At 45.7% G+C, this 15081-nt stretch overlaps 1 protein-coding gene across 1 annotated transcript in view; it reads left to right on the top strand.

Annotated features, from left to right (window-relative positions):
* Window positions 1-15081, top strand: part of KNTC1 (kinetochore associated 1) — a 552295-nt gene that overhangs the window by 524905 nt on the left and 12309 nt on the right. The window contains exon 62 of the mRNA XM_040347334.1: window positions 14094-14239. Within this exon, the coding sequence (XP_040203268.1) occupies window positions 14094-14239 (146 nt within the window). The remainder of the gene's footprint in view (window positions 1-14093; window positions 14240-15081) is intronic.

Below are 15081 nucleotides of genomic sequence, written 5' to 3'. Positions count from 1 at the left end.
ATATGACGTTGAGCATGTGCACTTAACTTCTTTGATGGACCGTGGCTAGGCCTGTTATGAGTGAAACCTGTCCTGGTAAACCGCTGTATGGTCTTGGCCACAGTGCTGCAGCTCAATTTCAGGGTCTTAGCAATCTTCTTAGAGCCTAGGCCATTTTTATGTAGAGCAACAATTCTTCTTTGTCATGAGGTGCCATGTTGAACTTCCAGTGACCAGTATGAGAGAGTGAGAGTGACAACACCAAATTTAACACACTGGCTCCCCATCCACACATGAGACCTTGTAACACTAACGCATCACATGACATTGGGGAGGGAAAATGGCTAATTGGGTCCCAATTTCGGACATTTTCACTTAGGGGTGTACTCACTTTTGTTGCCAGCAATTTAGACATCAATGGGTGTATGTTTAAGTTATTTTGAGGGGACAGCAAATGTAGACCGTTATACAAGCTGTACACTAACTACTTTGCATTGTAGCAAAGTTGAATTTATTCAGTGTTACATAAAAAGATATAAAATATTTACAAAAATGTGAGGGGTGTGTGTACTCACTTTTGTGAGATACTGTATCTGTATGTATGTGCATGATCCTTTGGTTGTGTTGGTCAATGGAGCTTCTTTCTAAAAAAAAACTGGGTTGAGTGGCCTTGTTTTGGTCCTGCCTTGAATGATTACATCCAAAAAGTAACTGTGGTTAGGAGTACCCTGTTACTGCTCAAAAAGAAGGCAAAGTCGGTGGTGCAGAAATCTACTCCTCCTCCTACCTCCAAGAAGCATTCCTTCCATCCATCTCAGGCCTCTGTTTCTAAGTCTAAGCCCAACAAAGAATTCTGCAAGAAGCCATAAACTTCAAAACCCACTGAACTGTCCTCCTTCCAAGGAAGAAGCACCCCCCACTCACTCAGGTGGGGTAAGATTTCTAGACTTTATGGCTGTTTGGACCAGGGAGGTTGTAGATAAGTTGGTGTGCAGCCTAGTGACTTGAGTCTAACAGCTGTGATTTCCAAGTCTTTCACACTTCATTCCTTGAATCCATAAAAAAAAAATAAAAAAAAAAAATCATTCTGATCAGTAGAAGTACTGGCGAAGCTCTCTGTTCAGGGCACTTGGCCTTCGAAGGAGAGGAAATCCACATCCTGTAGTTGAGAGAAAATTTGACTAGTTCTCTTCTACATTGGTACAACTAGGAGGTCTTCCGTATCAGTTGGACAATGACATGTCAGTTGCATACATCAACCTGAGGGAAAAATCAGAAGTTGCACTGCTCAGGAGAAAATGGATCTTATTTTTGCTTTGGCCAAAAGTCATGTTCCCTTCCTGTCTGCAGTACACATTCCTGGCATGAAAATTGGCGGATGGACTTTCTCAGCATGCAACGCCTGAATCTGCAGGAGTGGGGCCTTCACCCAAAGGTGTAATATTGATCTCTTCAGCTTGGCCCAAAAAAAATACATGGTATTCCAATGTAAACTTGTTAGTGGATGAGGCATGGACTCTGCTGGATCAATCTGACATCCCATAACAGATTGCGATATTCCATCCTGATTAACAGTTGCTTACTTTGATGTAATAGCTTGACTGTTGAAGCCAGGGTTTTGAGAGACAGGGGAGTCAGTTATTCCTTTGCTTCTTAGGGCTAAGATTTACTATCTGACTTGGAAGTCTTAGGCCCCTTTCACATTGGGGCGTTTTTCATGCGGTACAGCGCTAAAAATAGCGCTGCTATACCGCATGAAAAATCATGCCCTGTAGTCTTCAATGTGAAAGCCCGAAGGCTTTCACACTGAAGCGGTGCGCTAGCAGGAACGCTCCAAAAGTCCTGCTAGCCGCATCTTTACCGCGGTATAGGAGCGGTGTGTTCACCGCTCCTATACCGCGCCTTCCCATTGAAATCAATGGGAAAGCGCGGTAATACCGCCCGCAATGCGGGCGGTATTAACCCTTTTTCAGCCGCTAGCGGGGGTTAAAACTTCACCGCTAGTGCCCGAATATCACGGTAAACACGATGGTATAGCCACGCTACAAATAGCGCGGCTATACCGTCACCGCGGCTCGACGCTGCAATGTGAAAGCAGCCTTATTTTACGTTGTGTGAGGCAAATACATTTCACCCTCACAAGTATGCTGTAGGATGCCTTTTGGCTTTTCTCAAATTGTGTGGACAAAAATTTGGCCCAGAGTACCATCAAGGTACCATCAAGGTCAGATTTTGGCCTTGGCAGTTCTTTTCCAAAGACCCATTACCACTCATTCCTTAGTGCTTATTTGTGTAGGGCAGGGGCTCAAACTGGTGGCCCCCCAGCTATTGCTAAACTACAAGTCCCATGAAGCATTGAAAGGCTGACAGTTACAAGTATGACTGAAAAGGAAGCACAGTCTTGCATAGCAAACAATTCCTTTGCTCTTTTGGTATAATTAGATATAACAATGCATTCTGACTGCTGGCTTTGTAATATATGCTTTCAGATCCATTGCTGGCTCTGTGCACATAGACCGGCAGAGCTTACTAATTAGACCTCCCATTTAGTCCATCCCCCTCCTGTTCACCCCTCCCTCTGGCTGCATAAAAGCCGATTCCATACACACATATACGCATAGGTCTGATAAAGCAGTGATTTGCTCATGCTCCGAAACGCGTTACCGGCCCTTGACATCAGCTCCGGCCTGTACGTTCCAGTGTAGTTCCGGAAGTCCATCGACTATCTTGCTTCCTTGCTTTTCCCTCTCCTGTCACACCTCCGGGCCAGCTCTCCCTCCCCCTAGAGGCGAAGGACTCTACAGGATGCCTATTGTGTTGACTGAGATGCTCATTTGATCTACTACATGGTAAGTGTTTTAACCGCTTTTTATGAATTAATACTGCACTTAGAAGCGCCTTCTGTTTTTTACTTTAGTTTCCTCCAGAGTTCCTTCTTCTACCTGAAGTGCTGCTGCAAGTGCTCCCCCACTCATTTCGTTTCTAGCAACAAACCAAGCACATCCTTGTAGGTACTGACTCGTGGGATGTAGTCCATGAAGTGTCAACCTGGAACTCCTGACTGGTCGTCAACGCAAACCGCACAACAGCCAGCTCTATTCACAGCCATTGATGGTGATTGGTGGTTCACAAAGATACGTTCGGCAACTTTCCAAATGAGGTCAGAATGAAATACAGGCTTGTCATTCTCTTTTTGAGCAGAATGTAGGCATTGCTCAAGATGCCCGAAGATCTTTTTTTGCTGTTTCCTCATTTCTGGATTGAATGCCATTGCTTGGTCAGCTCTTTCGACACCTCCTATGGTGGTGTTGTAGTCTATTACTACTTGTGGCTTCATGATTTCTTTCCCACCTTTCGTGCATACCATAACAGTGGAGGTATTAAGAACTGTACTCATTAGGCACACCTCTTTCTTGTCACACCATCCCCTTTCTTCCAGGACACCTTTCTTCAGTCTTCATCTTTTTATTGTCCTCCGGGCACCTGCAATAGCTCACGACAGAACGCGTGTGCGTAAACACACAAATCCTGGTTCTCTCAGGGGATAGGACACAGATCGCATGTTCATACTAAATAGGAACACCGCTCAGTCTCCTACCCCAGTCAGTCCCATCACACCTAGGGAACATGGTTAACCTCTTGATTGCCCCCTGGTGTTAACCCCTTATCTGCCAGTGACATTTATACAGTAATCCGTGGCTATTTTTAGTGTCAAATGTGTCCGATCTGTCTGACGTAATGTCGCAGTCCTGTTAAAAATCGCAGATCACTGCCATTACTAGTAAGAAAAAAAAATAGGAAAAATGACATAAATCTATCCCCTATTTTGTAGACGCTATACCTTTTGCCCAAACCAATCAATATAAGCTTCTTGCAATTTTTTTTTATTTTTTTATAAAAAAAAATTCTTTATCAAAAATATGTAGAATAACATATATCGGCCTAAACTGATGGAGATTTTTTTTTTAGATGTATTTATTATAGCAAAAAGTACAAAATATTTTTATTTATTTTTTTCAACATTTTCGCACTTTTTTGATTTATAGCGCAAAAAAATGAAAACCGAAGAGGTGATCAAATACCACCTAAAGAAAGAAATCTATTTGTGGGGAAAAAATGACATAAATTTTGTTTTGGTACAACATCACACGACTGCGCAATTGTCAGTTAAAGCAATGCAGTGCCGAATCGCAAAATATGGCCTGGCCAGGAAGGGAAAATTCTTCCGGGGCTGAATTGGTTAATGTGGAATGTGTGTTAGCTGCAGAACATTGTTTTTGTATCAAGTTGTTATAGGTAAAGTTCCGTGTTAAAGTGTTGTTAAACCCAGGACCCTACATTCACTATATCTGGTCTCCACACGGAAATGCAATTATTTTAGTAAATATAAACTGCTAAATACCAGTTCTCATCAGTGGTTTTATAGCCATCTTGTGACTTCTATCAGTGTCTGGCTGAGCGCTGGTTAAAGCTTGTAGGAGGAGTTTTCATTCTCCTGACTGTCCTATGAAGCTGCATTACCCCTGACCCTCTGGACAGGGCCATCTTAATAGCATGATGGGCCCCTGGGCAAAGTGATGCTATGGGGCCCCTACAAGGTTGCCCCAATTTACTCTCAAGAATGAAAGTACAATATATCTAATTTACAGCGTGTCATGCTGGTAGATGTAGTCCCCTTGTCATGCTTGTAGTTGTAGTCCCCCTGGTAGATGTAGTCCCCCTGTCATGCTTGTAGTTGTAGTCCCCCTGGTAGATGTAGTCCCCCTGTCATGCTTGTAGTTGTAGTCCCCCTGGTAGATGTAGTCCCCCTGTCATGCTTGTAGTTGTAGTCCCCCTGGTAGATGTCCCCCTGTCATGCTTGTAGTTGTAGTCCCCCTGGTAGATGTAGTCCCCCTGTCATGCTTGTAGTTGTAGTCCCCCTGGTAGTTGTAGTCCCCCTGCCATGCTGGTAGTTGTAGTCCCCCTGGTAGATGTAGTCCCCCTGTCATGCTGGTAGTTGTAGTCCCCCTGTCATGCTGGTAGTTGTAGTCCCCCTGTCATGCTGGTAGTTGTAGTCCCCCTGGTAGTTGTGGTCCCCCTGCCATGCTGGTAGTTGTAGTCCCCCTGGTAGTTGTAGTCCCCCTGTCATGCTGGTAGTTGTAGTCCCCCTGGTAGTTGTAGTCCCCCTGTCATCATGGTAGTTGCAGCCACTCACCCTCTGCAGCTCTCTCTCGATCTTCTGACTTTGGTGATGATGTTCCCCCTTATAGCATACTCCACTGCTGCCAGCACCTGGGGTTCAGAGACTGCAGGGAGAGGATCTGGCTCGCACCACAGGGGGCCTCTGGACCATCGCCAAACTACTCTTGGCCCTTCTGGGGGCCCTGGCGTTCATCCCGCTGATCAGCAGCGAGATCACCGGACCCCACTGCTCTGTGGGCGGAGTCAGGACGAAGGGCAGGGTGCCGTTCTGCGATTCGGTAAAGGGAGGAGCAGGATTCCCCTCTGTGGTGAGTGGGGTCAGGGAGGGGCAGGATGGCGCTCTGTGGTGGGCGGAGTCAAGAGGACGGCAGGGTGCTGCTCTAATGGTCAGAGAAGGGAGGAGGAGCAGGGTTCCCCTCTGTGGTGGGCTGGGTCAAGGAGGCACTCTGTGTGTGGGGAGACAGTTTGCCTGACGAAGGGGGCGGGACACCTGATTGTCCCGCCCATCCCCGACATCAGAGGCAGAATTTGACAGCTACACTGTCCCATTGAAGTCGGCCATACCACAGCAGACTTTCCCAGTACTAATTTCTTAGTCCCGAGCACACCAACCGACAGTCTGCATCTCCCCCGGCTAGTGCTATTTGTCTGGCTCTGATGGGGCCCCAGCTGAACATGGGGCCCCCCGGCTGTGCCCAGGGGTGCCCGCTCAGTAAGACGGCCCTGCCTCTGGACAGTGCTGATTGGTCCTGTGCAGATCACATGCACCCCCCCCCCCCCAAAACTCTACACATTCTCAGGTTGGTGTGTGTTGCTAGAGTACCCCCAACAGATGGATTGGGGACTGTGGAACTAGGGGAGGATCAGACAAGATGGGATAAAACAGTTTCGCGCAGGATAAACACCTTGGGTTCCAAAGCATGCTTTACTGCTTACACAAGTCATATTTTAATTGAATGTTTTTAAAAATGCCTTTCACCAAGTTTCTCAGAAGTCTGCACTAAGATACAAATCAAAAATTATGCATCCCCTGCAACAAAAATTACATTTTTGATGAGATACTCTTTAGGAATTCAAATCTAAAGTAGGGGTGCACCGAAATGGAAATTTCAGAACCGAAACGAAACCAAAAAAAAAAATCAAACCGAAAATTACTTTTCTTTTTTTTTCCCCCTATTACAATTTTTTTGAATGGGCACAGTGGCGACGTGTGATGGCACAGTGGCTGCATTTGATGGGCACAGTGGCTGCGTTTGGGCACAGTGGCTGCGTTTGATGGGCACAGTGGCTGCGTTTGATGGGCACAGTGGCTGCGTGTGATGGCACAGTGAGGCTGCAATTGATGGGTTTTTTTTGGTAGTCAGAGAAGGCAAGCATGGCTCAATAACACACAAACATTTTTTTTTATCTGCCATTTTTTCATTAAGAAAGTGCTGGTCACCTCAGTCAGTATTAACCCCCCCCCCCCCAATCCAGCCATTTTGTTTGTTCTATCCAAGTTCTAACTTCTAACAGGTTCTTCTGTTCTGCTTACTTTTTTAGCAGCACACTGGTTCCTCCTAGGCAGGCTCCTCGTGAGTGTGACTAGTCTCTGTGTCACAGGCAGCTCCGACACAGCTCCCTGCCCAGCGCTCCGAGTCCTCCCTCGCCTCCGGCCGCAACGTCACGCCGCTGGACTGCACCACGAGACTCCCCCATATGGGGAGTAAAAAATACAGGCAATGGAGCTAGGAGGTAACTCCGGTGGAGCGCAGTCGGCACACAATTTGTACACTGCCGCTGCCCGCGCTCTGTATACTGGTCTGGCGGCTGCATGTGTATGAGAACTGCGCCCCCTCCTATACGAAATGGTACCGCCCACGGAGGGCGGTCATTATCGGCAATTTTAAATGTGTTTCGGCATGGACCCAAAATGGCTATTTTCGGCCGATATGAATCGGCCACCGATATATCTGTGCATTCCTAATCTAAAGGGATGCAGACCCTGCAATTTTACTTATTAGAGCCCTGCAGATGCAGCAGCTGATTGATAATTATAAAACTACTACCATTAGATTTACTTACCATATGGACACACACAGGGATTTTCTCAGAATAACAAAATTTGGGAATCTGCAAAAAAGTTTGTTACAGTCCTTGCATTGTACATAGACTACCCAGAGGGCAGTGTTTTTTTCTCAACAAAAGTGGAGTAAGTGTTGGACACTGTATGTTCACATATTCTTCAAAATATCTGTAAACGTACACTTATTTTTTTAAGGATTATATCATATTCTGAGAGTGTTAGAATGGGTAGATCTGGGGTGGTGCAATTCCCCAAGTGCAGCCTGTGCCTGAGAAAGAGGATGTGTAGATGGGAGATTTGAAGTACAGCAGATCATCCTGGCTGCAAGATTGATGCCTCTGCCTGAGCCTGCAGATACTGGTCTGGGGTGAGAGAGCCGCTCACTGAACTCTCCCCATCTCCCTCACTTCTCTCCTCCATCTGTATCCTCCCCCCTGTTCTTCCAGGAGCTTCACACACTTTCCCAGATAATGTCATGTCCAGTTAGCACTTGGGGGCAACTGAACTCTGATGTAAGGGGGCACTGTGCTTTATTCGGATGTAAGGGGGCACTCTGCTGGATTCGGATGTAAGGGGGCACAACTCTGGGGACACTGATATAAGTTGGGACTTTGGAGACACTGATATAAGTTGGGACTTTGGAGACACTGATATAAGGTGGGAAAGCTGGGGACTTTAATCTAAGGGAGGACTCTTATGTAAATGTGGCACTCATCCTTATTGCTGTACTCCATATGGTGTTTTGTTTTTTACTTACTCATGATCCCTGCACTCTATGCATTATGCTGTCCATTGCCTCAACAGTTGCTGTTTTTTTTCTTCTTTAGGCTGTGTTCACATCTAAGCCAGATGCGGCTCGCAGCAGGGGTCCGGTGTGTCCCTGTTCTCTCTGAAACAGAGCCAAAGATGCACGAGACCTCTGCGCAATCCACTCCACACCTGCCCCAGAGGAATGTGAACTGGCTCCATAGAGAGCCGGTCACAATCTTCTGTCATGCAAGTTGCATGCGGGGAAACCTGCATCCAATTCACACTAGTGTGAACCCAGCCTTAAGGTCGGTTCAGTAAGGCAGGTTGAACAAACAAAAAGCTGATTCCCTCATCTACACATTCAAGGTGGATGGGGAATCACTCCCGCTGAGGTATTGTGTTCTGACAGTGGGGAGACTTCCCTGCCATCAGAATACACCAATTGCTGCTGGTTGAGTGTAAATTTTACCTAAGGCTGGTTATACAGAAGTCAATTAGTAGATCGACTTCTATGCAACCAGCCAAGCCCATAAATGGATTGTAGTTCAGTCGGTGCCTAAGATAAAAAGATATCCTTTTTGTGTGCATAAAAACACGTGTAATGGAAACCTTTTGATTAAAAAAGTGTTTTTCTATTGTCCTGAGGTTTATTTGTGTCTGTGAGACTGTTGTGGCACTGTAATATGTAGTTTCATACCTGATCCACAGTGATGGTACTCCAGGGGGATTAAATACTTATGTCACCTTTATGATGCACAGGGGTTTAAGTCTTTTCAACAATTGCGAGAATACTTTGATTTACCGCGTTCATACATATTCTTATACTACCAACTCTGTCACGCCATTCGTGCCCAGTTTGGCTCCCTAGATGACCCCACAGTGGTACAACTAGAGAAAATACTGCGACACCTCGACCCCGCTAAACTTATATCCACATAATATGCTGCTGACTGTTTTGAGGGTGTGGCCAGGAGGCAGATTTTCTACATTGTTTCTGAGCCTGCTCACTAGTCCAGACCTTCTGGGAAGAAGTAGGGTCCTTTATTTCACAGGCACTGGGCCTTCCGATTGTTCTTCACCCCAAGAACTGCCTTTTGGGCATTTAATGACTCGATACCTCTGTATAAACTTACATTTGAGGTTCGTAAACGAACCAAAGCCTTTCAGAACATATGAGGCAGATGGCTGGCCGGCCAGCTCCCTAATCCTTACATCAAGCAGACCACACGTTGGATAATGAGCCCTTTTGATGCACTGGACCTATGTCATGTACACCCTCCAGGTGACTTTATATTAGTGCAGGTGTATTACCTAGTACTGTAATTCTCATGCTAAATAACTACAGGAGACACCTGACAATGAACACTGTTTAATGTATGTTCCAATGCATGTATGTAATGCTCGGATGCAGTGAATAACCAAAGTGTTATTTTTTTTTTCTTTAACCAGTTCCCGACCCCCGCATGTACATATACGTCCACAATATGGCACGTACAGGCACATGGGCGTACATGTATGTCCTCGCCTATTAGCGGGTGGGGGGTCCGATCGGGACCCCCCCCCCCCGCTACATGCGGAGGTCGGGTCCGCTCGGGGAGCGATCCGTGACCACGGCGCGGCTATTTGTTTATAGCCGCTCCGTCGCGATCGCTCCCCGGAGCTGAAGAACGGGGAGAGCCGTGTGTAAACACGGCTTCCCCGTGCTTCACTGTGTCGGCGCATCGATCGCGTCATTCCCTTTATAGGGAAGACACGATCGATGACGTCATTCCTACAGCCACACCCCCCTACAGTTGTAAACACATACTAGGTGCACCCTAACTCCTACAGCGCCACCTGTGGTTAACTCCCAAACTGCAACTGTCATTTTCACAATAAAGAATGCAATTTAAATGCATTTTTTGCTGTGAAAATGACAATGGTCCCAAAAATGTGTCAAAATTGTCCGAAGTGTCCGCCATAATGTCGCAGTCACGAAAAAAATTGCTGATCGCCGCCATTAGTAGTAAAAAAAAAAAATTAATAAAAATGCAATAAAACTATCCCCTATTTTGTAAACGCTATAAATTTTGCGCAAACCAATCGATAAACGCTTATTGTGATTTTTTTTACTAAAAATATGTAGAAGAATACGTATCGGCCTAAACTGAGGGAAAAAAATGTTTTTATATATGTTTTTTGGGGATATTTATTATAGCAAAAAGTAAAAAATATTGAATTTTTTTCAAAATTGTCGCTCTATTTTTGTTTATAGCGCAAAAACTAAAAACCGCAGATGTGATCAAATACCACCAAAAGAAAGCTCTATTTGTGGGGAAAAAAGGACGCCAATTTTGTTTGGGAGCCACGTCGCACGACCACGCAATTGTCTGTTAAAGCGACGCAGTCCCGAACTGTAAAAACACCTTGGGTCTTTAGGCTGCATATTGGTCCGGGGCTTAAGTGGTTAAGAACATATACATCCTCTGTTCACCCCCTGTACACTCCCCTGTTGACCTCCTATCCTCTGCCCGTGTAACTTTTTTTTTTTTTTTTTTTTTACTGCACCCCACATCAGACTGGCTAGATTCGGCCCGAAGTACCATGCATGAATGAATGAATGAATGAATGAATGAAAAACTTATAAAGCGCGGCGCATGCGAACTGAATCGCTTCTGGGCGCTAGTTGTTCGTGTCTCATGTCATCAAAAGAGCAGAGTTTTGATTCGTCTTCTGAAAGTCAGGTGGTTTTCCTCCAACCGAATGCTGGTTGGTAAAGCGTTCCATAGTCTAGGACCCTGAAAAGCAAACCTTCTTTCTCCTTTGGACTTGTATTTGGTTTTTGGTACCCTGACCAGATTTTGGTCGGTGGATCGCAGAACGCGATTCGAATTGTGAGGTTCTATCTTGTCGCAAAGATATTGCGGAGCCTTCCCATGGATGCACTTATGTGTCAGGCAGAGTGCTTTAAATGCAATTCTGTCTTTTACTGGCAGCCAGTGAAGGGTTCTCAACGAAGGTGAGATTGATTCCCATTTTTTTTTCCCAGTCACAAGTCTGGCGGCCGTATTCTGTACGACTTGCAGACGAGAGATTTGGTACTTTGGGAGTCCGAGGTAAAGGGCATTTGCATAGTCCAGTCTGGAATTCACGATTGTTCCCACCACGACTGCTACGTCTTCTTTGGGGATAAATGGAATAAGTCTGCGTAGTAGGCGCAACAGATGGTGCGCTCCGCTGACTACTGACCCTATTTGTGCGTCCATTGTCATGAAGGTGTCGAAGATGACCCCGAGACTTTTGACTTTGGAGCTAGGGGTGATGATTTGGCCCAGAATGGGCGGGGGTGTCCAGGTTGTTGCCAGTTGACTCTTTCGGCTGGCGTGAAACATAAGGAGTTCTGTTTTTGAACTGTTGAGTTTAAGATAACTCTTAGTCATCCAGTTTTCTATCAAAGAGAGACATTTCTCTAAACTGAGATGATGATCCTTTTTGTTGCAGATGCGAAAATACAGTTGCGTATCGTCTGCATAAGAGTGATAGAGTAGTTCTTGGCTACTGATAATATCAAAGAGAGGGCGAAGATAGATGTTGAAAAGCACCGGTGACAGGGGGGATCCTTGGGGGACTCCACATGACACCGTGCGCTTTTCCGACGTGAAACAACCCAATTTAACTGTTTGTGATCGGTTTTCAAGAAAGGAAGAAAACCATGGTAAATCACCTTCTGCGACTTCTGCTACCTTGGCTAGTCGCATCAGTAACAGTTTGTGGTCTACCGTGTCAAAGGCTGCGCTTAGGTCCAGCAGAACCAGGAGACAAGATTCTCCTTCGTCTGCGGCCTCGAGGGCATCGTCCCATATTTTGAGTAAGGCCGTTTCTGTCCCGTGTCCGGGACGGAAGCCTGATTGTAATGGATCCAGTAGATTGTGGGTATCTAGATGCTGTTGCAGCTGTTGTACCACTACTTTCTCCATTATCTTGGAGAGAACATTAAGGCCTGTTATGGGACGGCGGTGAGTTGGGTCCTTGGGATCCAGGTTAGGTTTTTTCAAGATGGGCTGGATTGTGCCCTCTTTCAACAGGGATGGCACTGTGCCTTCCTTAAATGACTGGTTTATAAGCTGTGTGATGGGTGGTGCCAGGATGTCGGCACATTCCTTCAGCAGTTTGGTGGGGATGATATCATTGGGCGATGTGCTGTTCCGCAAAGCACCAATGATATTTTTTGTGGTATCGATGGAGATCGGTTCCAGAGTGAACTTTGTTGATTGTAGAGCGTTTCTGTGGGTGTTTTGTGGTTGATTGACGGTGGGGTTGAGGGGGGTATTGTTTTGCATGATGCTTTCCCGGATTCTTTCAATTTTGTTGATGAAGAAATCCGATAGTTCATTGCAGAACTCTTGGGTGTCTGAGTTGGGGACTTCAAGACATCCTGGGTTCATGGTCTGGGTGACCATCTTGAAGAGTTCGCGGGGGCGGTTTAGGGCGCTGTTAATCGCCAAAGAAAAATGATGTTTCTTGGCTTTGAAGATTTCTTTATGATATCGTGTTGTTATTGCCTTGTAGATGATGAGGTTATCCTCTGCAGGACTTCTTTTCCAGGCGGCTTCCGCCCTTCTGCGCTCTTGCTTCAGAAGCGACAGCTGGTTGTTGAACCAGCCGGACTTTCTTTTTCGAATGCAGGCTTTGCGTTTCGGTGCTACTAAATCGGCTGACTGTAGCAGGGCTGCGTTTATGGCGTCCAGTGTATCTGCGGCTGTTTGATGTGGATGGATTGTTTTGATTCTGTTTCCCAAGGTAGATTTGAAGAGTTCCGAATGGAGCTTCTTCTGAGATCTAGCCCAGTGTATTGTCACCGGCTTGGGTGCTTTTATCACTGGGGGAATTTTGGAGATTATGAAATTAATTGCATGGTGGTCTGTCCATGGCAATGGTTCATTTTCTAAAATGCTTATTTTCAGATTTTGTCTGAAAATTAGGTCGAGTGTGTGACCTGAAGCATGTGTTGGCCCGCATATAAGTTGCTGTAGCCCTAATCCCTCCAGGTGATCAATGCAGGCGTCCGCAATGGGATCCTGTGCGGAGTTGGCCCACAGATTAAAGTCCCCGAGCAGCAAAAGGTGTTTGCTGTTAAGGGTATAAGTGGATATAAACTCCGTTAATGATGGCAAAAACTGCGATTTTGGCCCAGGTGGCCTATAGCAGAGGAGAATGTGAACAGTCTCCTGGGGGGAAGTTTGAAGTTGAAGAGTAAGGGTTTCCATGAATGGAAGAGGATTTTGAAGGGCTGGCTTAGTGATTGTAATGCGATTCTTGTGGATCACCGCCAGGCCTCCTCCTCTTTGCCCTATTCTGTTTTCCGTTATAATGCGATAGTTTTCTGGCACCAATTCTCCGAGAATGGTGTTGCAGTCGTCTGAGAGCCAGCTTTCTGTAATAAAGAGGCAGTCTAGATCGTTTTGTAGTAAGAAATCGTGGATTTCTAATCGGTGTTTTACTGCCGATCTTGTGTTGATCAAAGCACATGATATGTGCTCGAGCTGGGTTAAATAGTTAAAATTTTTGATGGTCGATCGTCGATCGAATCTCAAAAGTTGCTCTATTTTTAAGGCCTTTTTGGTGACGGCTGGTAATGCTGTTGCGAATTGTCTCAGACCCCGAATAGAGTGCGCAGAGTATCGCAGATTAGCCATTGTCGCCAGTCACATTGTCATCAGTCTTTCCTAATTGCGGCGGCCGCGAATGAGGCCTGGTCTGGCGCGGATGCGGGAAGAGCCGCGAGACGCCGGACGTGATGGGTGGAAGACTGTCCAAGTGAGCCGTCACTCGTTGAGTCTTCTCTCCCCGATTGGTCCAGAGGAAGGCGAAAAACCCCCGGCGTGCTGTGCCAATCTGCAGCGATCGGGGGAAAAAATTCCTTCCTGACCCCTTAACGGCGATCGGTGCAACCCTGGATCAATTGGCTAGGGGGGTGTGGTGGACCCTGCCTGGCTGCACTATCCCTGGGGAGAGCCGACTCGTTTGAGAGCGTCCTGCTCTCACTATCCCTGGGGTGAGCAGACTAAGATGAGAGCATGAACTTACGTTTTCATTGGCATCCTATCCACAAATGTTTTTATGGTTTCTTGTCTTGCAGATAAAGGCTTTAATTTTGGACAGTGTGATTAAGAGGAAACAGCTTGAAAAGTTTGTGAAAACAAAATGCTACAATGTGCTAAAAACTGAGGCAATTAATTCTAACCGTGTAAAAGACCTGGCAGATTATCTGCTGAACAGGAACTGGTAAGTTGCTAAAATCCTGTAACATAAAATGCTGCCAGCATAACATTCCTCTTATAATAACATAAATATACATATTTCTTGTCAAAATGTATCTTTTTCAAACGAATTTTAAAGCTGAATTCCAGGCAAACCGCTAAATACAGAGTGTGAATACATATATGTGAACTGCTCTGCTTGCCAAATGATTATTAATTCTAATCAGCCTGCCTTGTGGTCCCAACACTCCTGCCAGACAGCATAGCAAGAGCCTAGTCTCCAGGGAAATTGAATAGTACAGCTTGGTTAGTGACTGGTACTTTGTATATTTGCACAGTGCACTTTCAAAGAAGCATGTCACGCCCTGATGAAGCTGAAAATGGTGGCAAAGTGTTTAATTGGGGAGCACTTCATGATTTTTGTTGGTGGAAGCTGTGTAATATTAGTCTTAAATATGGAAAAAGGCAGGATTGAGATCAGTAGCATGGGTAAAATGAGAGTAAAGAGGAAAGCGTAAAAGGAATAGAGTTTTTGAGAAAAGAAAAGTACGAGATTAGCTGTAACATTAAGCAAAGCAAAATTATAATGAGGGGAGAATGAGATTAAAGAGGTTGTAAAGGTAAAAAAAAAATCCCCTAAATAGCTTCCTTTACCTTAGTGCAGTCCTCCTTCACTTACCTCATCCTTCGATTTTGCTTTTAAATGCCCTTATTTCTTCTGAGAAATGCTCACTTCCTGTTCTTCTGTCTGTAACTACACACAGTAATGCAAGGCTTTCTCCCTGGAGTGGAGAAAGCCTCTTGAGGGGAGAGGGTGTGAGCAGGAGTGTCAGGACGCCCACTAACACACAGCTCCTTTCTCTATCT

This window comes from Rana temporaria, chromosome 1 (genome assembly GCF_905171775.1).
Source record: "Rana temporaria chromosome 1, aRanTem1.1, whole genome shotgun sequence".
Classification (NCBI taxonomy): domain Eukaryota; kingdom Metazoa; phylum Chordata; class Amphibia; order Anura; family Ranidae; genus Rana; species Rana temporaria.
The sequence above is the reverse complement of the archived record's forward strand: the minus strand, read 5'-3'. Positions and strand labels throughout refer to the sequence as shown.